This window comes from Macaca fascicularis, chromosome 10, assembly GCF_037993035.2.
Source record: "Macaca fascicularis isolate 582-1 chromosome 10, T2T-MFA8v1.1".
Lineage (NCBI taxonomy): Eukaryota > Metazoa > Chordata > Mammalia > Primates > Cercopithecidae > Macaca > Macaca fascicularis.
Window position 1 is genome coordinate 9,034,393 of NC_088384.1, and position 27,635 is coordinate 9,062,027.

The 27,635-nt window shown below is 52.4% G+C and overlaps 1 protein-coding gene across 9 annotated transcripts in view; it reads right to left on the bottom strand.

Moving 5' to 3' along the window:
- The window catches only part of SERHL2 (serine hydrolase like 2), a 52,721-nt gene that overhangs the window by 18,748 nt on the left and 6,338 nt on the right, over nucleotides 1–27,635 (bottom strand). For 2 of the 9 annotated variants that reach the window (XM_074003614.1, XM_074003613.1), the window contains exons 1-6: nucleotides 6,134–7,260; nucleotides 3,094–3,243; nucleotides 2,836–2,949; nucleotides 2,483–2,524; nucleotides 2,105–2,124; nucleotides 1,599–1,673 (exon numbers count right to left, since the gene is read on the bottom strand). In XM_074003614.1, the coding sequence (XP_073859715.1) occupies nucleotides 1,599–1,673; nucleotides 2,105–2,124; nucleotides 2,483–2,524; nucleotides 2,836–2,932 (234 nt within the window). In that variant the 5' untranslated portion in view covers nucleotides 2,933–2,949; nucleotides 3,094–3,243; nucleotides 6,134–7,260. Of the gene's footprint in view, nucleotides 1–1,598; nucleotides 1,674–2,104; nucleotides 2,125–2,482; nucleotides 2,525–2,835; nucleotides 2,950–3,093; nucleotides 3,244–4,156; nucleotides 4,229–6,133; nucleotides 7,261–27,635 lie in introns of those variants that run through there. The other 7 variants (XM_074003612.1, XM_045363524.3, XM_065522050.2 and 4 more) reach the window with 4 other exon arrangements.

The following is a 27,635-nucleotide window of genomic DNA, read 5'->3' on the forward strand; positions in this document are numbered from 1 at the left end:
CCCTCCCAGCCCTGCCCGCCGCTCTCGCTGAGCCGCTCTCACTGAGCCCCTCTCGGCAAAGACAGTTAAGAGATCAGGTGCGATGATGGGGAGGTTGGGGAATCTCTATCAACTCTTGAGTGCTTTGCAAAGGCATGAAATTAGGGTCCAGATGCCATGAACCACCGGGGTTGGCAATTTCTTCTGGTTCAAAAAATGCCATCATTCTCAGTGCCAGAAAGGGAGTGGCGGAAAGGGCGCCGTTCTGGGGCTTCCAGACTCCCCCAGGATGCGTGGCTCACTCTGTGAGGACAGCCTTGGGCCCACTGCCTGGGGCTGCAGAGGGGGCAACTCCCATCTACCTGCTCCTGAGAATGGAGGACAAGAGGAACAAATGCCCCTCTTGACTCACCCAGGAGGAAGCCCCCGGGGGGCACTGCGCTTGTCAATTCAGTGGGTGAAATGCAGAAAGAAGGGAGTGTCTGCTGTCTGCCATCTGTGAACTGGATCCTCACAATAGTCCCTGAGCTAGCTGAGCTCATGCAAGGAACATTTACTGAGCCCTTCCTAGGTGCCAGGGTTCGGGGAATGGTGACAAAGAGATGGACATGATTCTTGCCCTTATGACATCTGTGGTAGTTGTTTTTTTCTTTTTCGGAGATGTAGTTTCACTCTTGTTGCCCAGGCTGGAGTGCAATGTCGCGATCTCAGCTCACCACAACCTCTGCCTCCCGGGTTCAAGTGATTCTCCTGCCTCAGCCTCCCAAGTAGCTGGGATTACAGGCATGCGCCCAGCTAATCTTATATTTTCAGTAGAGATGTGGTTTCTCCATGTTGGTCAGGCTGGTGTCAAACTCCTGACCTCAGGTGATCCGCCCGCCTTGGCCTCCCAAAGTGCTGGGATTACAGGCATGAGCCCCCGAGTCCGGCCGATCTGTGGTCCTTCTATGGACAAAAAAACTGAAACTGACGGGAGTTGTGTCACAACTGAGAGGCTGAGACCTTGGCAAGAAAATGACAGGATGTCAGGGCTGGCTAGGGCATGGAGCCCAACCTCATTTTACAGGTGCGGGAACTAAGGCCCAGAGAGGCAAAGTAACTTGCCAAGGGTCACCCAGCAGGTAAACAACCAGGCCAGGACCCAGATGCAGGGACAGTACTGGTTACGGGTAGTGGTGGCCAGAGGGGTCAGTACTTGTTCCATGAGTTCACTTTTAGGGCTGTCATGTGTGGTGGTGCAACATGTACACAGTGCAAAGGCATTCAACTGGGTGTGAGTGCGGTGCGCCTGCCCAGCTGTGTGCCCTACAACATCCTCCAGCCATGGCTCCTGCCCTCTTCCACCCCTGCCACTGCATGATCAGCCTGGCATTCTGCAGATCCCAAGCCACACGTCCAGTTTCCAAGGGGTCCCCCACACCCCTTCTCCTGACCACTCCTAGGGGTATAAGCAGCAGAGAGCTGTCCTCTGGTGGAGAGCGGGTCCCTGACTCCCCTTTCCCACCCTCTGCCGCCTCCTCCTGCTTCCCTAGTGTCCACCAAAGGAGACAGGGCTGAGAGCACTGCCCGGGGTGCAGGTCCTCCCTAATGACAGCACGCACGAAAGCCCCGCTTCTCACATTCGATTCCAGGAGAAGTAGCGGCGAGTCCAGCAAGATAAGTTTATTCACCATCTCGGGGAAGATACAGGAAAACTGTGAGGACAGCAGAAGGGGAGAATGAATAGGGGGAAGAAGGAAAGGACTCTCCCGCCTTTCCCAGGGGACCCTGGAGTTCCTGGAAATATCTTTTAGGCTGGGGGGTATGTGCTGACCAAGGGGCCAGAAGGAGAATATTCTCTCCTAAGGTGTGCCTTCCCCCACCACTCGCAAGTCTGTACCTAGCACTGAGCTGCAGACCCTGGTGATGGCGGGACTCCAGGGTGCTCTGGGACAGGGTAGGAGGGCGTGCAAACATTAACTCTACCAGAAGTCTCCACCATTTACACCAACTTCCTAGTATAATGACTATTACGGTGACAGGAGGAGGCACTTCCTGTCCCAGGTACCTTCTCCTTCCTCCTCTGTGCTACCATCCCCAGCCCAGCCGAGGGACCCCTGTTGGCCAGACAAAGCCATCTACTCACCATTCCGCCCACAATGCCACCTGGGGGACAGAAGAGCCATTGGTGACATTCCCTCACTCCCTCCCCAGCTGCAAACCCTAAAGCTTCTTCCCACCAGTGGCGGAGGGAGAGGGGGGCTCCATATGGGTGGTGGGGGCTCACTATCTGGGCCACGATGGCCCCGTCATCAGACCCGACCACTCAAAACACCACATTTCCCTCATCTCTGCGTCCCTTGCAGCAGTTGCCTGAGGTCAGAGGACGCAGTGGTCAATCTCTGATGCTCTCATCTCTCTCTGCAGGTCTCATAAGCGCAGGGGAAAGCGGTGGGGCAGCAGCTCCTATCCTTCCCTCCAAGCCCTACTCCGGGCCCAGTCAGCTGCTAGTCAGTGTACTCACCGAAGCTGTGGCCCAGAATGGAGAATCGATTCCATTTCAAGGCTGGAAACACAAGGAGCCAGAAGGTCCAGCTGTGCACAGGCTCAGCCCGCCCTCTCGCTTCTACTCCCCGGGCTCAGGAAATCCCTTCCCAGCATCTGGGGTGTTCACCCAGGAGACCAGCTTGGGGGAACCACAGGAGGAAGCAAACTCTTCAACTTTCCTAAGATCTCCCGTGAATTGCTGGCAGACCTGGGGCCAGAGCCCAGGCCCCACTCCCAGGCCAGTGCAGCTTCCTGGATCCTACCCGGACTCCAATGCTAAGAGGGGGTGTCCCAGAGCAACCCCGTGCCGAAAAATACACTGCTTCTTACCTGCCACAACTCTTCGGATCTCACTCACAAAAGTCTGGTGGTAATATGGGACACCTGAGCTGTAATGGGACGAGAGCCCATGACCTCCGAAATCCATGGCAACATAATAAAAGTCTGAAACAGAGAGAAGCAGGTTGGAGGGCAGGAAGAGGTGTCTATGCCAGCTGTCTCCCCACCCTCCTCACTCCCCTGCAGACCTCCCCCCTCACCTTCTTGCCCACTTTCCCCCTGGACTTCCCTTCAGCCCCAGCCTCACACCTTGCGGGAGAAGAGGGATGAGTCTGTCGAAGGAGTTGGCATTGTCCAGCCAGCCGTGCAGGCAGAGAACTGGAGGGCCCTGCAGGGAGCCCCAGGCTTTGGCTGCGATGTGGCCCCAGGGCACAGCCAACTTCAGCTCTGAGATAAGACCTGAAAGACAGAGCCGGCTCTTTCATTCCTTCACTCTTTCATCCATGAAGCTGGTGCTCCCTGAGCCCCTTATCTCTGCCTGCTGTGCTTGAGCCAGGGGTCATGTCCAGAGAGACTCAGCTGCCCACAGAAGGTTATGGGGGGAGAGAGAGCCAGACATGGGTGTTGAGACTCCCAGAGGAGGGAAACATAAGTTAGGCCGGAAAAACCTGAGGCAGGCCTCACAGCATGTACCCCATTTAAACTGGGGCAGAACCTTCTAGAATGTGCTGGGGTGGGTGCGCTGGTCATGCCCGGACCCTACCACTTGCAGGCTGGGTGACCTTGGACAAAGTACTGAACTGTCTTGAGACTCAGTTTCCTTTCCTGTAAAACCGGAGTAAACAGAGTCAACAGCCAGTTTCCTTAGCCTTTCCCAAGGGCCAGAGGGGTGCCAAAGCCTCACACATGCAACAGGTGGGACCACTGTCACTCTCACTGCACAGAGTGGGAAACTGAGGCACTGGGCGCTGCAGTACATGCCCAAGATCACACTGGGCGGCAGGGAGGGAGTGGAAATTTAGGGTAGGTGGTGGGACTCCAGGACCCACCACTGCCCCCGGAGCTCGCAGCCTCCGCCGTCCCTGCCAGGCTGGAGACCTGCGCGCGCCCGACTAACTCAGGGGCTCCTGGAACCCTGTGAGGCCACATGCGGCCGTGTCCCGGGGCCCCCACCTCCCGGCCGGTCGCGCTCTTACGCCCCGGGACTGCCGAGGAAGGAGCTGCAACACCCAGGAGGGCGACGCGGTCCGCGAACCCTCCACTCCATCCCGCCCTCCTCCACAGTCCCAATCAGGTGGGTGGGCAGCAGGGCGCTCGCGCGAGGCCTCCTGGTCCCACTGGAGTCTAAGGAGACCTGGTGCAGCGTTCTCACCCATCGCTCTTTTCCCGCGAATGCGCGGCCGTCACGCCCTCACACCTGGCTCAGTCGCCGGAGGGGAGCGACGCCCGCACTACCAGGCGCTGCCTCTAGTCTCTCCGGCTCCGCCCCGCCCCATGCAGGCCACGCCTCCACACCTCACGCCCCGCCTTCACGCCGCCCTCCCTGCGCCCTGGCCGGCCCTGCTCCGGTGGCCGCCGGCCCCACCCCTAGGCCGCCCCGCCCCGCCCCACGCAGGCCCTCCTACAGTCCCCGTCCGCATTCAGAAGGCCCCGCCTTCTCACCACTCTGCTAGCGCCCCCGGGCGGGCCCTGCTTCCACTCCGCCGGCTCCACCCCAGGAAGGCCCCCGCCCCACCCGCCAGGCCCCGCCTTCGCACCACCTTGTTGGCGCCCACCGGCTGGAAGCCAGCAGGGCCCCAATCCCTGGGCAGTCCTGACGGCCGCCCCCACGTCCTTGCGGGACCAGGCCTGGGGAGCAGCCACAGCGAGTTGGGCCTCTGAGTGTTCGCTGGCCCGCGATGCAGCGCTGAAGGCTACTCTTTGTTTAGTGGCTTACTAGGCCCCCTGACCGACAGCCTGAGACCACCGGGTACCCACCGTGTTCTGGGGTCCTCAACAGAGCCTGGACAAGCAAGTCTTAATGGTTGTTGTATAGGTGAACAAATGAATGTATAAACTGGGGACCTGGAGGAACCCTCCAGCTGAGGGATTATAAACAGTATCTGCCTGGAAAGGATCGAAAACCCCAAGTTCAGAAGAGGATGTTTGGGGTGAGCAGATTCATACACTAAATCCTACCACGAAAGAGGGGAAGTGCACCCTTTGAGTCTGAAACAGTGGCAAGTCTAGGACAAATAAGAACATGTACTGGTAGTGAACTTTTTTTTTTTTTTTTTTTGAAACGGAGTCTCGCTCGGTTGCCCAGGCTGGAGTGCAGTGGCGCAATCTCCGCTCACTGTAACCTTCGCCTCCCGGGTTCACGCCATTCTCCTGCCTCAGCCTCCTGAGTAGCTGGGACTACAGGCGCATGCCACCACGCCCGGGCTAATTTTTGGGGGGGTGGGTTTTAGTAGAGACGGGTTTTCACTGTGTTAGCCACGATGGTCTCCATCTCCTGACCTCGTGATCCGCCCGACTCGGCCTCCCAAAGTGCTGGGATTATAGGCGTGAGCTGCAACACCTGGCCAAGTACTGGTAGTGAATTCTTCTAATTTTATGTTGCCTTGGCGTCCATTTTGGTAAGATTTAATTTTTTCCTACAAGCAGCAGGGCTCAGGCACCCTTGGCAGTTTCCAGGCCTATACCACACCCAAATGACTGCAGAGATAAGAAGTTAGAGGTCTGACAGGGTGGAATAGGCACAGGCCTGTAATCCAAGGTAAGAAGATCGCTTGAGGCTAGGAGTTTGAGACCAGGGCTGGGCAACATAGTGAGACTCCCCCACGCCACCACCACAACCACTAAAGAATAAAACAACACTTAGAGGCATCTCTAGTGCCTAGCAGACTGCACTCCTGCTTTCCCCGTGCTTCCTTTAAAAAGAACAGCCAGCAAACTTACTGGCCCCTGACCATTCCCTTCTACCTGCTATTAGTCGCCACGTGCTCTTTCTGCCTGACTCTTCACTCCCGCCTCCCATGACCAGGAATGAGGACTTCCCTCCAGTCTCACTACACTTTCCTTGCCCATGTTCTGTATTAAAAATCTCTGGACTTGTTTGTTGCTGCAGTGGTGGGTTGAATTTGCACTTTCCATCAGAACAACCAGGGGCTGCCCAAGGCCGGGCTCCCGGGGCCAGGCCGATAGGCAGGCAGCATAAACTGGACACAAGTCTCAGCAGAGCCACAAAGGCCTTTCCCATGTGAGGGATCTCTGGTCATAGGTCAGACACTAGGCCTGAGGTTGTCCACTAGTTACAAGAAGTATCCTGTGTAAGGTGCACTGCACGCACCCACGTCTAGCCCCCTACCTTTCTGCTTAGGGCACGTTGCTGGCTGCTCTGGTACTGAAATCCCAGTTTAGCTGGGGGCTCTCAAAACAGGACTTCCTGTTCCTTCAGTACCATTTGCTAGTTGGAAGCTCTGGGAGTAAATGGGATGTGGTCCCTCGGGCTCCAGTCCGGCAGCGCTTGTGAGTGGGGAGCCACCGTACAGCACGCCGAGGCGGGGAGAGATCTGTGGAACGAGTTCTCCCTGGACCGGGACAGGGGAGCCGACCCCTGGAGACAGAGAAGACATTGGGCTGCAGAAGTTAAGGGAGCTTCCCGGTGGAGCCGCAATGCAGGGAAGGTTGTCAATGGCTAGAAACAGTGGGCAAGGGCGGGCTATGGACTGGGGCTTAGGGTGGCACGAGGTTATGACGGGCCTTGCATGTGGGGCCGAGGAGCTTGGCCCTTATTCTGAGTGGTGGGGCCCTGGGGAAGCTAGGAGCTGGGAGATGACAAGACTGCTTCTAGAAAGGTCCATGCACGGTACAGTCCATCTGCTCAGTAAACAGTTTGGCTTTCCATGGGCCTGGACCCTTTTACAAGTTATGCAAGGGGTCAAAGATCCTGGGGTGACAGAGGCATTGAGACATGAACCCCTGTGAGGTGGGTTCGTCCCTTTCCTCTTCGGCCCTGAGGACCCATCGGCACCCCCTCTTCACTGATGACACCAAATTTATGCCTGGGCACCAGGCTCCAGCCTGACCCCAGGATGGGGACCTGACCTCCAGCATCTTCACCTCAATCTGTTGTGGCTCCACCAGCCCCTTCAACACAGATGCACCCAGTCCCTTCTCTGTCCGGCAGATTCGTGGCCTCAGTCCCCCCACTTCCACCCCCCCCATCCTCATCTTCACACTCACATCCTGTTATCACACCTCGGCCTTTCCCCACCTGCCTGTCTTCACTTCCATTCCTGTGACCCTCCCCTCCTCGCACCCCCTGGGCTGGCTTGTCATCACCCCAAGAAGACAAGAGAAATCACTTCGCGCCATGCCACCAGCTCCCCGCTGGAGCTCAGCTGGAACTCCGATCTTACTTCCCTGTGTGGGAGTCTCCGGTGCTTCTCACCGCCTGCTGGAGGGAGGTGGATTCCTGCCCCGGCATGGAAAGCCTTCTCTGGGGCCCGCTCTCCTTTATACCACATTCAATTCCAGGAATGCTGGGATGCCTATTGTATGCACCTGCCCCCAGTTTTCACACTCCTGTATCCTTGCTTATGCCGTTCCTTCAGCCCAGAACGCAGTTCCCCTTTGCCTTTACCACTGAAATCATACCCTTCTTGTAAGGCATGGTTCAGAATCACCTGCTCCAGGAGGTGCTCTACGATCCTCCCAGGTGAAACGCATCTATCTCCCCATCTCCATTAGTGCTGCTGCCACCTGCCTCTCACCCCTATCTGGTATGGCAGTCCGTTGGGTCTGGCTGCCTCTCTGGCTGGATGTCTGCCCTAAAAAGTGGAAAAAGGTTTCACTCAACTTTGTTTTTTCCAATAGCGTCTACTAGAGGACCTTGCACACAGTAGGGCCTCAATCAATGTCTGCAGGTTGAATTGGCTGAGAACTGCTAAGAACTTCCTCTCCCAGTCTCCCTAAAAGGGCTCACAAAAGCAGCAGCAAGCAGGGGTGGGGGAGGGCGTGGATTCTGTCGGGAATTCTTAAGATCTTATCTTCTCACACCTTATTTATGGCAACATAGTAGCTGCATCCAGAAAGATAGGAGTATATGAAGTGTTCACATAACCACTTGTGAGACAGAAATGTTTCCCAGGAGTTCCTCCTTCATCAGCAAGACAAGGCCCCCAAGCTAAGTCAGTGAAATAAAAACAATCCCTGACACTAAATGCAATGTCGTATCCTGGACTGGACCCTGGAATAGACATGACCAAGAACATTAGATTTATTTATTTTTTAATTTTTTATTTTTTTGGTGAGACGGACATCTACTCTTATTGCCCAGGCTTGAGTGAAATGGCGCCATCTCGGCTCACCGCATCCTCCGCCTCCCAGGTTCAAGCAATTCTGCCTCGGCCTCCCGAGTAGCTGGGATTACAGATATCTGCCACCACGCCCAGCTAATTTCTATTTTTAGTAGAGACAGGGTTTCACCGTGAAGAACATAAGATTTAAAGACAAACAAACATGGGGGGCTAGCAAATATGTATACACTGAAATGTACAGTCATTTATTTATTTTTTTGAGACGTAGTCTCGCTCTGTCGCTCACGTTGGAGAGCAGTGGGGAGATCTTGGCTCACTGCAACCTCCGCCTCCCAGGTTCCAGTGATTTTCCTGCCGCAGCCTCCAGAGTAGCTTGGATTACAGGCACCCTCCACCACGCCCGGCTAATGTTTGTATTTTTAGTGGAGATGGGGTTTCGCCATATTGGCCAGGCTGGTGTCAAACTCCCGACCTCAGGTGATCCCCCTGCCTCAGCCTCCCAAATTGCTGGGATTACAGATGTGAGCCACCTCCCCGGGCAAAATGTACAATCATTAATGAGAGTGTTAATGAGCGTGTTTTGCTTTGCTTTACTTTTTTTTTTTTGGTGCAGGGTCTTGCTCTGTCATCCAGGTTGGAGAGCAGTGGCGCAATCATTGTAGCCTTGAACACCTGGGTTCAAGGGATCCTCATTTCAAATCTCCCAAGTAGCTAGGGCTACAGGAACAGACCACGATGCCCAGCTAATCTTTAAACAATTTTTTTTTGGTAGAGATAGAGGTCTGTCTTTCTGTCTGTCTGTCTTTCTTTCTTTCTTTCTTTCTTTCTTTCTTTCTTTCTTTTCTTTCTTTCCTCTCTCTCTCTCTCTTTTCTTTTTTGAGACAGAATCTCGCTCTGTTACCCAGGCTGGAGTCCAATGGTGCAATCTCAGTTCACTGCAACCTCTGCCTCCTGGGCTCAAGCAATTCTCCCGCCTTAGCCTCCCAAGTAGCTGGGATTACAGGCATTTGCCACCGTGCCCAGCTAATTTTTGTATTTTTAGTAGAGATGGGGCTTCACCATGTTGGTCAGGCTGGTCTTGAACTCCTGACCTCAAGTAATTCACCTGCTTTGGCCTCCCATAGTACTGGGATTACAGGTGTGAGCCACTGGGCCTGGCCAGTTTTTTTTGTTTTTAGAGAAAAGGTCTTGCTCTGTCACCCAGCCTGAAGTGCCGTGGCACAGTCACAGTTCACTGCAGCCTCAAACTCCCAGGCTCAAGTAATCCTCCCACCTCGGTCTCCATAGTAGTTGGAACTACAGGCATGCGCCACTACACTCAGCTTCAATACATGCATTTAATGCTCTAAATTTCTTTTCTTTTTCTTTTGAGACAGGGTCTCATTCTGTTGCCCAGGCTGACTGCAGTGGCGCAGTAACGGCTCACTGGAGCCTTGACCTCCTGGGCTCAAATGATCCTCCTACCTCAGCCTTCCAAGTAGCTGAGACTACAGGCATGCACCACCATGCCTGGCTAATTTTTGATTTTTTTTGTAGAGATGGAGTCTTGAACTCCTGGGCTTAACAATCCTTCCACTTTAGCCTCTCAGAGTGCTGGGATTACAGGAATGAGCCACCACACGGGCCTAACGCTCTAACTTTCTAAAAAAATTTTTAGCTGTGTTCCATATAATTTGACATGCTCTATTTTCATTATCATTGAGTGATTTTATTTTATTATTTTTGAGACAGAGTTGGCTCTGTTGCCCAGGCTGGAGTGCAGTGGTGTGACTGTGCCTCACTGCAACCTCCACCTCTCAGGTTCAATCAATTATCCTGCCTCAGCCTCCTAAGTAGCTGGGATTACAGGTATGTGCCACCAGGCCTGGCTAATTTTTGTATTTTTAGTAGAGATGAGGTTTCACCCCATTGGCCAGGCTTCTCTTGAACTCCTGACCTCAAGTGATCCGCCCACCTCCACTTCCCCAAGTGTTGGGATTACAGGCGTGAGCCACTGTGTCTGGCCTAATTTTTGTATTTTTGGTAGAGACAGGGTTTCACCATGTTGCCCAGGCTGGACTCAAACTCCTGAGCTCAAGTGATCTGCCCACTTCAGCCTCCCAAAGTGCTGGGATTACAGGCATGAGCTACTGCGCCCAACAGGGCTACTTTGTTTTTACCCTGTCCCTGTCCACCCTATTTTCACCACCAACTTCCTCTTTGGCTGGATGTGGTGGTTCACACCTGTAATTCACCATTTTGGGAGGCCAAGGCGGGCGGATCACCTGAGGTCAGGGGTTCAAGACCAGCCTGGCCAACATGGCAAAACCCTGTCTCTACTAAAAATACAAAAATTAGCAGGGTGTGGTGGTGCATGCCTGTAATCCCAGCTACTCTGGAGGCTGAGGCAGGAGAGTCACTGGAACCCAGGAGGCAGAGGTTGCGTGAGCCGAGATTACGCCACTGCACTCCAGCCTGGGTGACAGAGTAAGACCCCATCTCAAAGAAAAAAAAAGGAGGTTGGCTGTATACGCTGTTCTGCACCTTAGCAATATATTCCTGAGCTTCTCCTGTATTTGTCAAAAAAAAAAAAAGAAATCACAAAGCTGCCTCATTCTTTTTTATACTTGTGAAGTCTTCTGCTGGGTGAATATTCCACGGTTGTATTTGTCTACCCTCTACAGAGAGAATATTGGAAAGTTTCCCATGTTTTGCTTTACAGACAATGCTCCAATGACTAGCAGAGGTAACTGTGAGATAACTTCCCAGCGGTGGAAGAGCCAGGGCAAAAGCTAAACACATTTGTCATTTTCTAGATGTTTCTGCATCACCAGACTGTCTCATTCTGCTTCCCTCCTGCACTAGAAAGGCTGCCTCCTTCCCTATGGCCTTGACAGATGACCGTATCCAGCCTTTGAAACTGTGTCAATTTGATAGGTGAGAAATTGTATCTTACAGTGCTTAGAATTGTTTTTGTTTTTATAAATTGGCTTAATCATTTTTTATATATCTGAGGATCAGCTGTATTTTTAATGTCCTTTCCCTACTTTTTCTTTTTCTTCCCCCCTGGATTTCTTAGAACTTTTTTTTTTTTGAGACAAGGTCTTGCTTTGTCACCCAGGCTGGAGTGCGGTGGCGCAATCTCAGCTCACTGCAACCTCTGCCTCCCGGGTTCAAGCTATTCTCCTGCCTCAGCCTCCTGAGTAGCTGGGATTCCAGGCGCCCACCACCACACTCGGCTAATTTTTTGTATTTTTAGTAGAGATGGGGTTTCATCATGTTGGCCAGGGGCTGCTTTCAAACTCCTGATCTGAAGTGATCCACCCTCCTCAGCCCCTCAAAGTCCTGGGATTACAGGGGAGAACCACAGCGCCAGGCCCAGAATCCGTTTTGAAGTGGAGCCAACAGGATTTGCTGCTGGGTGTTGTGAGGGTGGGAGGAGTCAGGGATGACCCACGGATGTTGGCCCGAGTAGCTGGAGGAAGTGACTTGCCATGAGCTATGGGCACAGCCGGAGCTGGCTTTGTTGACTGTTTTATCTAATGCTGATCAGCCACTGACCTACTCTTCCCACAGATACATTGGGAGTATCACACCGAGGGCCCACGGGCTTCGCTGGTCTGAGACCAAGTGCCCTTTCTCTTAAAGTGTTTGCATAATGTCTGCTTCAATGCACTGTAGCTGGTGTTCACTGTAGAGTTTCACTCTCAGGAGGAAATTTATTCCACAGCTGTAACTGCGCATGTCTTCCCAAAGATACTCACTCGCTGTTACCAACTCCTAGGATTCCTTACGACTGTATGGCTTTGAACTTCATCTGAGGCTTCTATACTCTGTAGCTTTGACTTGGCCTTCCTCTGCTACCTTTGGTGATTCTCAGGGGCTAGTACAATTCTTTTTTTTCTTTTTTTTTTCAGATGGAGTCTTGCTCTGTTGCCCAGGCTGGAGTGCAATGGCTGTGATCTTGGCTCACTGCAACCTCTGCCTCCTGGGTTCAAGCGATTCTCCTGCCTCAGCCTCCAGAGTAGCTGGGATGACAGGCATGCGCCACCACGTCCAGCTAATTTTGTATATTTAGTAGAGATGGGAGTTCACCATGTTAGCCAGGCTGATCTCGAACTCCCGACCTTAGGTGATCCCCCTGCTTTGGTCTCCCAAAGTGCTGGTATTAGGGGCATGAGTCACCGCGCCTGGCCTTTTTCTTTTTTTTTTTTTTTTGAGACAGAGCTTCACTCTTGTCGCCCAGGCTGGAGTGAAGTGGCGCAATCTCAGCCCACTGCAACCTCCGCCTTCCAATTTTCAAGCGATTCTCCTGCCTCAGCCTCCCGGGTAGCTGGGATTACAGGGGCCCACCCACCACACCTGGCTAATTTTTTGTATTTTTAGTCGAGACAGGGTTTCACTGTGTTAGCCAGGATGATCTTGATCTCCTGACCTCATGATCTGCCCGCCTCGGCCTCCAAAAGTGCTGGCATTACAAGTGTGAGCAACCGCGCCCAGCCTTTGTATTTTTTAGTAGAGACAGGGTTTCACCATATTGTCCAGGCTGGTCTTGAACTCCTGACCTCATGATCTGTCCGCCTTGGCCTCCAATGTGCTAGGATTACAGGTGTGAGCCTCGGCGCCCGGCTTTTTTTTGTTGTTGTTGTTGTTGTTGGGTTTTTCTTTTTTTTTTTTTTTTTGAGAGACAAGATCACCCAGACTAGGGTACTGTGGAGCAGTCATAGCTCACTGCAGCCTTGAACTCCTGGACTCAAGCTATCCTCTTGCCTCAGCGCCCTGAGTAGCTAGGACTACAGGCACACACTATTTTTTTTTTTTTTTTTTTTTTTTTTTTGAGACGGAGTCTCACTCTGTCGCCCGGGCTGGAGTACAGTGGCCGGATCTCAGCTCACTGCAAGCTCCGCCTCCCGGGTTTACGTCATTCTCCTGCCTCAACCTCCCGAGTAGCTGGGACTATAGGCGCCCGCCACCTCGCCCGGCTAGTTTTTTGTATTTTTTTAGTAGAGACGGGGTTTCACTGTGTTAGCCAGGATGGTCTCGATCTCCTGGCCTCGTGATCCGCCCGTCTCGGCCTCCCAAAGTGCTGGGATTACAGGCTTGAGCCACCGCGCCCGGCCAGGCACACACTATTACACCAAATTTAGTAGCTATAGCACCCATTGTTAGCTCACAATTGGGTAGGACTGTAATGGTTTGAGCTGTGACTTGTTCCCCCCACTAAATTTGCATGTTGAAGTTCCAACTCCTACTACCTCAGAATGTCATCTTATTTGGGGATAGGTTCTTCTCAGAGTTGAACAAGTTAAAATTAAGACATCAGGCTGGGCCATATTCCAATATGACGGGTGTCCTTAGGAAAAAGGGAAATTTGCATATACACATCCAGAGAGAATGTCAAATAGAAATGATGTGGTTATTTATTTACTGAGTCGGAGTTTCACGCTTGTTGCCCAGAGTGGAGTGCAATGGCATGATCTCGGCTCACTGCAACCCCCATCTCCCGGATTCAAGCCATTCTCCTGCCTCAGCCTCCCGAGTAGCTGGGATTACAGGTGCCCACCATCACACCTAGCAATTTTTTGTATTTTTAGTAGAGATGGGGTTTCATCATGTTGGTCAGGCTGGTTTCAAACTCCTGACCTCAAGGGATCCACCCTCCTCAGCCCCTCAGAGTACTGGGATTACAGGGGAGAACCACAGCGCCAGGCCCAGAATCCGTTTTGAAGTGGAGCCAACAGGATTTGCTGCTGGGTGTTGTGAGGGTGGGAGGAGTCAGGGGTGACCCACGGATATTGGCCCGAGCAGCTGGAGGAAGTGAGTTGCCGTGATCTATGGGCACAGCCAGAGCTGGCTTTGTTGGCTGTTTTATCTAATGCTGACCAGCCACTGACCTACTCTTCCTACAGATACACTGAGACTATCACACCGAGGGTCCACGGGCTTCGCTGGTCTGAGACCAAGTGCCCTTTCTCTTGAAGTGTTTGCATAATGTCTGCTTCAATGCACTGTAGCTGGTGTTCACTGTAGAGTTTCACTCTCAGGAGGAATCTTATTCCATGACTGTAGCTGCGCATGTCTTCCCAAAGATATTAACTTGCTGTGTTACCAACTCTGAGCATTCCTTACGACTGTATGACTTTGAACTTCATCTGAGGCTTCTATACTCTGTGGCTTTGACTTGGCCTTCCTCTGTTACCTTTGGTGATTCTCAGGGGCTTTTTTTTTTTTTTTCTTTTTTGAGATGGAGTCTTGCTCTGTTGCCCAGGCCAGAGTGCAATGACTGTGATCTTGGCTTACTGCAACCTCTGCCTTCCGGGTTCAAGTGAAACTCATGCCTCAGCCTCCTGAGTAGCTGAGATTACAGGCGCCCGCCACCATGCCCAGCTAATTTTTTTTGTATATTTAACAGAGATGGGGTTTTACCACGATGGCCAGGCTGGTCTCTAACTCCTGATCTCAGGTGATCTGCCTGCCTTGGCCTCCCTAAGTGCTGTGATTCCAAGCGTGAGCCACTGCACCCGGCCCCTCTCTGTGTTTTCACATCATCATTCCTCTGTGTGTGTGTCTCTGTGTCCAAATTTCCCCTTTTTGTGAGGACACCAGTCATACTGGATTAAAGCCCACCCTAATAACTTCATTTTAACTTGATGACCTCTGTCAAACTTCCATTTCCAGGCTAGGCGTGGTGGCTCAGGCCTGTAATCCCAGCAGGTGGGGAGGTCCAGGCAGGCAGATCACCTGAAGTCAGGAGTTCAATAACAGCCTGGCCACCACGGCAAAACCCCGTCTCCACTAAAAATACAACAATTAGCTGGGTGTGGTGGCTGGAACCTGTAATCCCAGCTATTTGGGAGTCTGAGGCAGGAGAATCACTTCAACCCGGGAGGTGGAGGTTGCAGTGAGCCGAGATCGCACCATTGCACTCCAGCCTGGGTGACAAAAGTAAGGCCCCATTAAAAAAAAAAAAAAAAGTCAACTCAGACTGTGCTGTTCGTATTTATTCAGTAACTTATCAAAACATCTTCTAGGGGAATTACTACCACAGGAATTACTACTCTCCGTTTGGTGTTGCTCTCCATCCGGCATTGCTACTTGTGTTCTTGGGAATGCCGCCTGACGGCTCTGTTAGTTTCCCAATTTGTGAAACGGACGTGAGGGCCCTCTGCTCGTGGAAGGTGCTGGTGGATTAACAGTCACCACCATCACTGGGGCCCTGTTCAGCTCAGCCTGGCCTCCTTGATGCTTCATGCGCGTGGCACACCCTGACCGCCTTTTCCTTGTCTTCCCCGCCCTGCCCTCAGGCCTTCAAAGTGGTGGAAGCCATGGTGTGACTCCCACACTGGGTTTGGATGGGCAGGGATTGCCACTGAGCGGCCACGATCCTGAGAGGTGACAACGTGCTAGCAGCCCTCACTCGCTCTCCACACCTCCTCGACCTGGGCGTCCACTCTAGCGGCGCTTGAGGAGCCCTTCAGCCCACTACTGCACTGTGGGAGGCCCTTTCTGGGCTGGCAGAGTCCGGAGCTGGCTCCCTATGCTTGCAGGGAGGTGTGGAGGGAGAGGCACTGGCGGGAACCGGAGCTGCGAGAGGCACTCAGGTACCAGCCTGAGTTCCGGGTGGGTGTGGGCTCCGTGGGCCCCGCACTCAGAGTGGCCCGCCGAAGCCCTCAGCCCTGGGCAGTGAGGGGCTTAGAACCCGGGCCAGCAGCTGCAGAGGGTGCAGCCAGGTCCCCCAGCACTGCTGGCCCGCCTGTGCCACGTGGGAATTCTCACGGGGATTCGCCGCCTCCAGGCGGGGCAGGGCTGGGGACCTGCAGCACACCATGCTGGAGCCTCCCCGACCGGCGCCGCCCCCTGCTCTGCGCCCGGTCCCATGGACAGCCCAAGGGCTGAGGCGTGTGGGGGCACAGTGCAGGATTCACGGGCAGCTCCACCCGTCGCCCGGCAAGGGATCCACTAGGGGAAGCCAGATGGGCTCCTGAGTGGGGTGGGGACTTGGAGAACTTTTATGTCTAGCTGGAGGATTGTATATGCACCAATCAGCACTGTGTCTAGCTGGGGGTTTGTAGATGCACCAATCTGCCCTCTGTATCTAACTAATCTGGTGAGGACTTGGAGAACTTTTATGTCTAGCTGGAGGATTGTAAATGCACCAATCAGCACTTTGTGTCTAGCTCAGGGATTGTAAATGCACCAATCAACTCCCTGTGTCTATCTAGCTCAGGGATTGTAAAGGCACCAATCTGCACCCTGTCAAAACGGACCAATCAGCTCTCTGTAAAACAGACCAAGCTGCGCTCTGTAAAATGGACCAATCAGCTCTCTGTAAAATGGACTAAGCAGGACGTGGGTGAGGTCAGATAAGGGAATAAAAGCAGGCAGCCCCAGCCAGCGGCGGCAACCCACTCAGGTCACCCTCCATGCTGTGAAAGGTTTGCTCTTTCTCTTTTTGCAATAAATTTTGCTGCTACTCAGTCTTTGGGTCTGTGCGGCCTTTATGAGCTGTAACACTCACTGCGAAGGTCAGCAGCTTCACTCCTGAGGCCAGCGATACCAGGAACCCAATGGAAGGAATGAACAACTCCTGACGCACCGTCTTTATGAGCTGTGACACTCATCAGAAAGGTCTACAAGTTCACTCCTGAAGCCAGCAAGATCACAAACCCACCAGAAGGAAGAAACTGCAAACACGTCTGAACATCACAAGGAACAAACTCCAGACACACCATCTTTAAGAACTGCAACACTCACCACGAGGGTCTGTAGCTTCATTCTTGAAGTCAGGGAGACCAAGAAGCCACCAATTCCGGACCCAATCTCTCCCTTCAGGGTGAGGGTCTCATTCCCCAGCTGGTGGGAAGGTCAGCAGCCATCAGCCCCTCCGAGAATGTCCCTTGGCTGGTGAGAGCCGCTCTTCCCAGGAGCTCGCTGTAACCCGTGTCCAGTCAACTCAAGGACATCCCTGCTTCGAGCCTTCCTGAGGGGGCATGGGGAGCCTGCATTGCCCTCCTGCTGTTGGCTGTCCCTTGCATCCTGCAGGCATGGCCCTGATAACACACCCTCAGAATGCACCCACCCTCCAGCCTGGGCAACAGAGAGAGACTGCATCTCAAAAACAAACAAAAAACACCCTCCAACAGAACCGGACAGCAGTCACATTCATTCACCCAACACCTTTTTTTTTGGTTTGTTTTTTTGAGACGGAGTCTTGCTCTGTCACCGAGGCTGGAGTGCAGTGGTGTGAACTTGGCTCACTGAGAGCTCCCGCCTGGGTTCTTGCCATTTTCCTATCTCAGCCTCCTGAGTAGCTGGGACTACAGGCACCTACCACCACACCCAGCTAATTTTTTGTACTTTGTAGTAGAGACGGGATTTCACCGTGTTAGCCAGGATGGTCTTGATCTCCTGACCTTGTGATCCTCCTGACTGGGCCTCCCAAAGTGCTGGGATTACAGGCATGAGCCACCGTGCCCAGCCTCATTCACCTAACACATCTTAACAGGCTCCCAGTGAACAAAACAGACAAGCCCCTGCCATCACGGGGCCTACGTTGCAGTGATGGGACATAGACTACTAGAAAAGACAAGGGAACTCCTGAGTGTGTTACTTGGTGCTGTTACGGAGAAAAATGGGAGACAAGGTGGTTAACAGTGTGTAGGGTGAGGAACTGTAGTTGTTAGATAGTGGGGGTCAGGGAAGATCTCACCAACTGGAAGACATTCATATTTGAAAAAAGACAAGAGGGGCTGGGCATGCTGGCTCATGCCTATAATCTCAGCGCTTTGGGACGCCTAAACAGGATGGTTGCTTGAGGCCAGGAGTTTGAGACCAGTCTAGGCAACAGAGTGAGACCACATCTCTACAAAAAATTTAAAAATGAGCCGGGCATGCTGATGTGTGCTTGTAGTCCTAGCATAGTGTATTCAGGGGGCTGAGTCAGGAGGATTACATGTACCCAGGAATTTGAGACTGCAGTGAACTATGATCACACCACTGCACTCCAGCCTCTTTGACAGAGCAAGGTCCCATCCGCCTCCCAAAGCACCCCCCACAAAAAAAAAGGGCTGGGCGTGGTGGCTCACGCCTGTAATCCCAGCACTTTGGGAGGCTGAGGCGAGTGGATCATCTAAGGTCAGGCATTTGAGACCAGGCTGGACAACATAGTGAAACCCCTCCTCTACTAAAAATATAAAATTTAGCTGGGTGTGGTGGTGCGCACCTATAATCCCAGCTACTCAGGAGGCTGAGGCAGGAGAATCGCTTGAACCCAGGTGGCTGAGGTTGTAGTGAGCCGAGATTGTACCACTGCACTCCAGCCTGGGTGAGAGAGCAAGTCTGTGTCTCAAAAAAAGAAAAAGAAAGAAAAATCTGCGGGCAGGACCTTCCAGACCAAGAGAGTAGCAAGTGCTAAAGCCCCAAGGGAAGGTGACTGGTGCGCCCAAAACACACGTAGCCACCAGGGTTCTGGGGCAGAGCCAGCCATGGGAGGTCCGGGAGATGGGTCAGGGCCACTATGCCAAATCAGGCACAGGCCACAAAGAGACTTGGAGGCCATCAGGACATGAACTTCACCCTGTGTGAGGTGGAAGCCATTGGGTGGGTTTGAGCAGAAAAATGGTGTGAACATTGTTCTAACCGGATCCCCCTGGCTGTCAGGAGGAAAGTGGGTGAGGGGAATCAGAGCAGGGAGGCCCGGCTGGGGGTGTCGCTTGGACCATTGTAGTGGAGGTGCCAAGGGTGACCAGGTTCAGGATCGATCTATCTATCTATCTATCTATCTATCTATCTATCTATCTATATTTTTTTAGAAAGAGTCTTCCTCTGTTGCCCAGGCTGGAGTGCAGTGGCATGGCCCTTGGCCCACTGCAACCTCCGCCTCCCCGGTTTGAGCCATTCTCCTGCCTCAGCCTCCCGAGTACCTGGGATTACAGGTGCATGCCACCAAGCCTGACTAATTTTTTTGCATTTTTAGTAGAGACGGGCTTTCATCATGTTGGTCAGGCTGGTTTCAAACTCCTGATCTGAAGTGATCCACACTCCTCAGCCCCTCAAAGTCCTGGGATTACAGGGGAGAACCACAGCGCCAGGCCCAGAATCCGTTTTGAAGTGGAGCCAACAGGATTTGCTGCTGGGTGTTGTGAGGGTGGGAGGAGTCAGGGATGACCCACGGATGTTGGCCCGAGCAGCTGGAGGAAGTGACTTGCCATGAGCTATGGGCACAGCCGGAGCTGGCTTTGTTGACTGTTTTGTCTAATGCTGACCAGCCACTGACCTACTCTTCCCACAGATACATTGAGAGTATCACACCGAGGGCCCACGGGCTTCGTTGGTCTGAGACCAAGTGCCCTTTCTCTTGTAGTGTTTGCATAATGTCTGCTTCAATGCACTGTAGCTGGTGTTCACTGTAGAGTTTCACTCTCAGGAGGAAATTTATTCCACAGCTGTAGCTGCACATGTCTACCCAAAGATATTAACTTGCTGTGTTACCGACTCCTAGCATTCCTTAGGACTGTATGGCCTTGAACTTCATCTGAGGCTTCTATACTCGTGGCTTTGACATGGCCCTCCTCTGCTACCTTTGGTGATTCTCAAGGGCTGGTACAATTCTTTTTTTTTTTTTTTTTCTTTTTTTGAGATGGAGTCTTGCTCTGTCACCCAGGCTGGAGTGTAATGGTGCCTGATCTTGGCTCACTGCAACCTCTGCCTCCCAGGTTCAAGCGAGTCTCATGCCTCAGTCTCCTGAGTAGCTGGGATAATAAGCACCAGCCACCACGCCCGGCTAATTTTTATATTTTTAGTAGAGATGGGGTTTCACCATGTTGGCCAGGCTGATCTTGAACTCCTGACCTCAAGTGATCCACCCACCTTGGCCTCACAGAGTGCTGGGATTACAGGTGTCAGCCAGGGCACCCAGCCAGACTAAGATATTTCCTCTCATCTGCTCAGGCTGGAGTGCAGTAGTGCGATCTCCGCTCACTGCAACCATTGTCTCCCGGGTTCAAGCGATTCTACCGTATCAGCCTTCTGAGTAGTTGGAATTACAGGCACCCACCATCATGCCCAGCTAATTTTTGTGTTAGTAGAGATGGGGTTTTGCCGTGTTGGCCAGGCTCGTCTTGAACTCCTGATCTCAGGTGATCCGACTGCCTCAAAAACATTGTCTTTTTTTTCTTTTTTGAGACCGAGTCTCACTCTGTTGCCAGTCTGGAATGCAGTGACAGGATCTCAGCTGACTGCAACTTCTGCCTCTTGGGTTCAAGCAATTCTCCTGTCTCAGCCTCCCAAGTAACTGGGACCACAGGTGCCAGGAAGGCTGAAGGCATCCGTTTGAACCTAAATAGATCATCCTGCTCCCCTACTGCTATCCCCGTGGAGGGTTTGTGACTCTGCTTTCAACATAATTAATTCCTTTCCCGCTTTACAGCTTTTGAACGGGCACAGTGGAGGCTGCTAGTATGTTCTTCCCCTAAAAGACACCTATAAACTCAGACACAGACCGGTAACAACGGGGAGTGAACTTTAAGACTTGCTCAGTGGTTGGCATACCTCCTTTTCCTATTAAAGACAGCTCCTCGGCCAGGCACGGTGGCTTATGCCTGTAATCCCAGCACTTTGGGAGGCCAAGGTGGGCGGATCACGAGGTCAGGAGATCCAGACCATCCTGGCTAACACGGTGAAACCCCATCTCTACTAAAAATACAAAAAATTAGCCAGGTGTGGTGTCAGGCACCAGTAGTCCCAGCTACTGGGGAGGCTGAGGCAGGAGAATGGCTTGAACCTGGGAGGTGGAGTTTGCAGTCAGCCAAGATCACACCACTGCACTCCAGCCTGGGCTACAGAGCGAGACTCTGCCTCAAAAAAAAAAAAAAAAAAAAAAGAGACGGCTCCTCATGTGCCTCCCTTAGGCAGCCAGTGCAAGTGCTGACTTTACAAGGTTGGACCCGGGGTGCTGGTTTCACAACAAACCTAGGTGTCAGTAGAGGCACGTACATAGATAGCAGAATGGGCTTTTTCCTCCTCCTTTGCTCCTAGAAAACTCTGCCTCAGCTCCAAATAGGATATTACAAACGATGTTAATGGGTAAATAAAAGATAGGAAAGCTGAGTGTGGTGGCTCACGCCTGTAATCTCAGCGCTTTGGGAGGCTGAGGCAGGTGGATCACTTGAGGTCAGGAGTTTGAGACCAACCTGGTCAACGTGGTGAAATCCCATCTCTACTAAAAATACAAAAATTAGCTGGGCATGGTGATGGGCGCCTGTAATTCCAGCTACTCGCGAGGCTGAGGCAGGAGCATCACTTGAACCTGGGAGGTGGAGGTTGCAGTGAGCTAAGATCACGCCACTGTACTCCTGCCTGGGCGACAGAGTGAGACTCTGTCTCAAAAAAAAAAAAAAAAAAAAAAAAAAAGCAAGAAAGCAAGCAAACAAACAAAAACATATAGGAAAGATGAACCACTGTCAATATGTGACAAACGTTCTCTTTAATAGCGGAGCTGGCAAGGCGCAGTGGTTCACAGCTGTCATCTAGCGCTTTGGGAGACTGAGGCGGAAGATTGCTTGAGCCCAGGATTTTGAGGCTGCAGTGAACCATGATTGCACCACTGTACTCCAGTCTGGGTGACAAAACCAGACCCTATCTCTAAAAGAGAAAGAGGCCAGGTGCGGTGGCTCAAGTCTGTAATCCCAGCACTTTGGGAGGCCGAGACGGGCGGATCACGAGGTCAGGAGATCGAGACCATCCTGGTGAACACGGTGAAACCCCGTCTCTAAAGTACAAAAAAACTAGCCGGGCGTGGTGGCAGGCGCCTGTAGTCCCAGCTACTCAGAAGGCTGAGGCAGGAGAATGGCGTAAACCCGGGAGGCGGAGCTTGCAGTGAGCTGAGATCCGGCCACTGCACTCTGGCCTATGCGACAGAGCGAGACTCCGTCTCAAAAAAAAAAAAAATAAATAAATAAATAAATAAATAAAAGAGAAAGAAAGAAAGAACAGGTAGATACCTATTCAGGATGACGCCTGTCGATGGCAGGGTTAGGAGTTCTCAGTTCCCATTCTCAGTAGCTTTCATCTCTCCATCTTTCTTCACACCACGCTGGCCCATCATCTTTTTTTTTTTTTTTTTTTTTTTTTGAGTCAGTCTCTTTTTTTTTTTTTTTTTTTTTTGAGTCAGAGTTTAGGTCTTGTTGCCCAGACTGGAGTGCAATGGCGCAATCTCAGATCACCTCAATCTCTGCCTCCCGGGTTCAAGAGACTCTCCTGCCCGGCCGGGCGCGGTGGCTCAAGCCTGTAATCCCAGCACTTTGGGAGGCCGAGACGGGCGGATCACTAGGTCAGGAGATTGAGACCATCCTGGCTAACACGGTGAAACTCCGTCTCTACTAAAAAATACAAAAAACTAGCCGGGCGAGGTGGCGGGTGCCTGTAGTCCCAGTTACTAGGGAGGCTGAGACAGGAGAATGGCGTGAACCCGGGGGGTGGAGCTTGCAGTGAGCTGAGATCTGGCCACTGCACTCCAGCCTGGGCGACAGAGCGATACTCCGTCTCAAAAAAAAAAAAAGAGACTCTCCTGCCTCAGCCTCCCAAGTAGCTGGGATTACAGGTGCCTGCCACCATGCCTGGCTAATTTTTGCATTTTTAGTAGAGAGGGGGTTTCACCATGTTGGTTAGGTTGGTCTCAAACTCCAGACCTCAGGTGACCCGCCCGCCTCGGCCTCCCAAAATGCTGGTATGAGGGCAGCTCGCATGCAGAACCATGGTCAAGCAAAGCGGGTCTGAGAAGGTGGCTCCAGGTTCATGGAGCTCAAAGAGAGCCGGTGAGGGTGGGTGGGGGAGGCTGTGCCAGGGAGGAGGCCTAGGGAACGATAGGTGCTCTGAGTTGGAAAGTGCCCCCAAGAAATTCATGGCTACCTGGTATCCGTGAATGTGACCTTATTTGGAAATAGGGTCTTTGCAGTTGTAATCAAGTTCAGATGAGGTCACACCTGTAGGGGCCAGTCTTACAGGGTCTGTGGGTGTTTCTCCCCATGTGCAGAGACGAGAGATCATAGAAATAAAGACACAAGACACAGAGATAAAAGAAAAGACAGCTGGGCCCAGGGGACCACAACCACCAAGACGTGGAGACCCGTATGCCTGGCTGCACTGTTATTTATTGGATACAAAGCAAAAGGGGCAGGGTAAAGAGAGTGATTGATAAGGTCTCTTTACCTTATCATGTGTCCACCGGACAGGGGGCACTTCCCTGTTAGGTAGCCGAGGCGGAGAGAGAGAGAGGATAGCTTACCTCATTGTTTCTTCTATGCTCTTTTCAGAAAGATCGAAGACTTTAATACTTTCACTAATTTTGCTACTGCTATCTAGAGGGCAGAGCCAGATGTACAGAGTGGAATATGAAAGTAAAACAGGAGCGTGACCGCTGAAGCACAGTATCACAGGGAGACGGTTAGGCCTCCGGATAACTGCAGGCCGGTCTGACTGATGTCACGCCCTCCACAAGAGGTGGAGGAGTAGGCTTCTCTAAACTCCTCCGGGAAAGGGATAGACTCCCTTTCCCAGTATGCTAAGTAGCAGGTGCTTTTCCTTGGCACTGACTAGCTACTGCTAGACCACGGTCCGCTTGGCAACGGGCATCTTCCCAGACGCTGGCGTTACCACTAGACCAAGGAGCCCTCTGGTGGCCCTGTCTGGCCGTGACAGAGGGCTCACACTTGTCTTCTGGTCACTTCTCACCATGCCCCTTCAGCTCCTATCTCTTTATGGCCTGGTTTTTCCTAGGTTATAATTGTAGAGAAAGGATTATACTAATATTGGAATAAAGAGTAATTGCCACAAACTAATGATTAATGATATTCATATATAATCATGTCTATGATCTATAGTATAACTCTTGTTTTTTTGTTGTTGTTGTTGTTGTTGTTGTTGTTGTTTTGAGACGGAGTCTCGCTCTGTCGCCCAGGCTGGAGTGCAGTGGCGCGATCTCGGCTCACTGCAAGCTCCGCCTCCCGGGTTCACGCCATCCTCCTGCCTCAGCCTCCCGAGTAGCTGGGACTACAGACGCCCACAACCGTGCCCGGCTAATTTTTTGTATTTTTTTTTTAGTAGAGACGGGGTTTCACCGTGGTCTCGATCTCCTGACCTTGTGATCCGCCCGCCTCGGCCTCCCAAAGTGCTGGGATTACAGGCGTGAGCCACCGCGCCCGGCAACTCTTGTTATTTTATATATTTTATTACACTGGAACAGCTCGTGCCCTCGGTCTCTTGCCTCCGCACCTGGGTGACTTGTCGCCCACACACACCCTCATCCAATGACTGGCATCCTTAGAAGAGGAACATTTGGACACAGAGACACTGTCCCAGAGGGACAATAGCCACATGAAGACGGAAGCAGAGGTCAGAGCAACGCTCCCACAAGCCCATCACTGGCAATGATTGCAGATGTCTTCGTCTGTTGTGGCTGCTAAAGAAGATACGGTAGACTGGGAGGCTCAAACAGCAGGCATTCGTTTCTCACAGTTCTGGAGACCGGGAAGTTTGAGATCAAGATGCTGGAAGATTCGGTTCAATCTGGTGAGGGCCTCTTCCTGGTTTTAAGGATGGCTGCCCTCTTACTTCAGACCTCAAGAGGCGAGGAAGGATCCCTTCCTCGATGTGACACCTTCATTTTAGGCTTCTGGCCTCTGGAACTGTGAGAGAATAAAGTCTGTTGTATTAAGCCACCCAGTTCATGGTCTTTTTACTTTAGCTGTGGTAGAAAGCACAGGAAGAAGTCTCCAGAGTGAGCTGGGGGACACACCTGCCCCTCGCACCCTTGGCCGTGGTCACCTAACGGTTTCCTTTCCTCCTCGTGCCTCCTCCCTCTTCCACCAGGGACACGGGCACCATCCCCGTGCAGCCTCTGCAGGCGGGGGAAGACTCTTGCACGGACTTCCTGCAGAGTCAGTTCTGTGACAGACACCAGCTGGGGGTCCTTTGCTTCCACTCAGTCCCAACACTGTCTACCTAGAGATGTCCTCAGGTCCCCCAGGTTGAAGACTTGGTCCCACAAGACCTGAGCCCCACTCCCAAAGCTGATCCCAAGCCCAGGTTTTGTGAGTTTGCTGCTGCTGCTGCTGCTGCTTCCTCCTTCCTTCTTCTTTCTTCTTATTTCTTCTTCCCCTTCTTCTGCTTCTTTCTTCTTCCAGGGTCTCACTGTGTTGCCCAGCTGGAGTGCAGTGGTGTGATCTTGACTCACTGCAGCCTCCACCTCCCAGGTTCAAGCGAATCTTCTACCTCAGCGCCCCCCCCCCCAATAGCTGGAATTACAGGCCTGCACCACCATGCCCCACCAATTTTTGTATTTTTAGCAGAGATGGGGTTTCACCATGTTGGCCAGGCTGGTCTTGAACTCCTGACTTCAAGGGATCCACCCGCCTCAGCCTCCCAAAGTGCTGGGATTACAGGAGTGAGCCACTGCACCAGGGCTATTTTGTGTTTGCTTCTGACCAACCAGCCATAAATTGGGGTTCCCACAGCCCTCTCTTTGGGTTCAATTCACTTGCTAGAGAGGCTCAGAACTCGGGGGAGCACTTACTCAGGTTTACCGTGCAGGGGTGCAGGGAAAACTTCCCCTTTGCCCTCTGAAGGCTCATGGAAAATCAACTCACAAAAAGCAAATGAATAGGAGAAAACGATGTGCATTTATTTGATTATAGTTTTACCTGTCACAGGAGCCTTCGGAATGAAGACCCAAAGATACAGGGGAAACTGTCCATTTTCATGCTGATGTTCAACACAGTATGGGCAGCTGTGGAGACATAGGATTGGACAAAAGCGATCTGATCCAATGCTAGCAGATGGAGTGGGGAACCCAGCAGGGCCTGTCTGGCTAGATTCCTCCTGGCCTGTCTGAGCCGAGTTCCTTCCTTCTGGGTGTGGGGAGGACTCTCTCTGGAATGGGGTCTTATTATTATTTTTTTTTTGAGAGTCTTGCTCTGTCGCCCAGACTGGAGTGCAGTGACGTGATCTCAGCTCATTGCAACCTCTGCCTCCGGGGTTCAAGCGATTCTCCTGCCTCAGCCTCCTGAGTAGCTGGGATTACAGGTGCACACCACCACGCCTGGCTAATTTTTGTGTTTTTAATAGAGATGGGGTTTCATCATGTTGGCCTGGCTGGTCTTGAACTCCTGACCTCAGGTGATCTACCCACCTCAGCCTCCCAAAGTGCTGGGATTACAGGCGTGAGCCACGGCGCCTGGCCTGGAATGGGGGTCTTATGGCCTACAGTCAAACAAGGTAGGCCAGGGAATTTCTTTATGGCCAGTTTTGACACAGATAGGACAGAGGGGGAAGTTAGTCATACATTAGGTTGTATGGCTGGTTTGGGGGAAAGGGGTTCTGGTTTCTCTGACCCACCCTGAGGAAGAGGGATTCTAGTCTCTATGGCCGGCCTCAGGGCAGAATGAGGGGCCAGAGACAGGAGGGCAGGAGAATTTCAGAGAGAAACTTTTCCGCACGGGTGACACAGACCCCCACCTCCAGGCCTGAAAGCACCAGGACCAGGAGGAAAAGCAAACCCCACTCAAGGAGGTAGCAGCAGAGCACAGATGAAAACAACGCTGCAAAATTCGTGTCTAGCCTTTGGAGCAGACCAGACCGGATACACAGTTACAGCTGACGGGAGCCGGTCCCTGGCTGGTGCTACCCTCCTCCCCACCCTGGCCTGGAGTCCTGCAGCACGCCCCAGAAACAGTGCCAGCAGCCAGGCCTGATGAAGTGGTGCCTGGCCGTGCAGACACGGCTGGTTGGAGGAAGCCCTGAACAGGACCACATTTTGACTGTCATGAGGCCTTCATCCACTAAAAAAAAAAAGTAAAAATTGTATATTATGCCCGCATGGCTAAAAAGATGCATATAACCAGGCTGGGCTGCTTATAAATTAGTGACATGTTTTCTTCTGGTTTTAATAGAAATTAAGACATTTTTGTGGGCTCACAGTGTCCCTCAGGCACAGTGCCTGCTGAGCCAAATGTGGATGTGGGCTCTGCCTCTGGGGTTGGTGTCAGGAAACTCCAGCTTCTTCTCTTGCTTCTCCAGCTTCTTCTCTTGCTTCTAAGCAAGGGGTCGCTCTGGCTTTCCCCATGGCAAAGACACTTCCCATGGGCACCTGCACACACCCCAGGCCTCCTCTCTGCAAAGGCAGGGATTCCCGTGCCACCTTCTAAGGAGGGCAGCCCAGCAAATGAGCCAGCTGCATGGGTGGGAGTTGGTGACTGTTCTTCATTTTCCGCAATGGCTCGGTTTTTGCATCAACTTATTGGAGCCATGAGGTGCCCAGTATTTGGTTCAACATTATTCTGGGTTTGTCTGTGAAGGTGTTTCCAGAAGAGATCAGCCTCATTTAACTTTCTCTCCCACAAGGTGTTTAAATCCAGCTACCTTGCTCCCTGATCCAGACCTTACCACACCTGTCCATGACTGCCAAGAACTGTTAGAGACTACGGAAACTGGCCAACCTGATCTCCAAGATGTGCCTTTCGAGGAGGCAGACGCCACCGTGTTTACAGATGCTAGCAGCTTCCTCGAGCAGGGAGT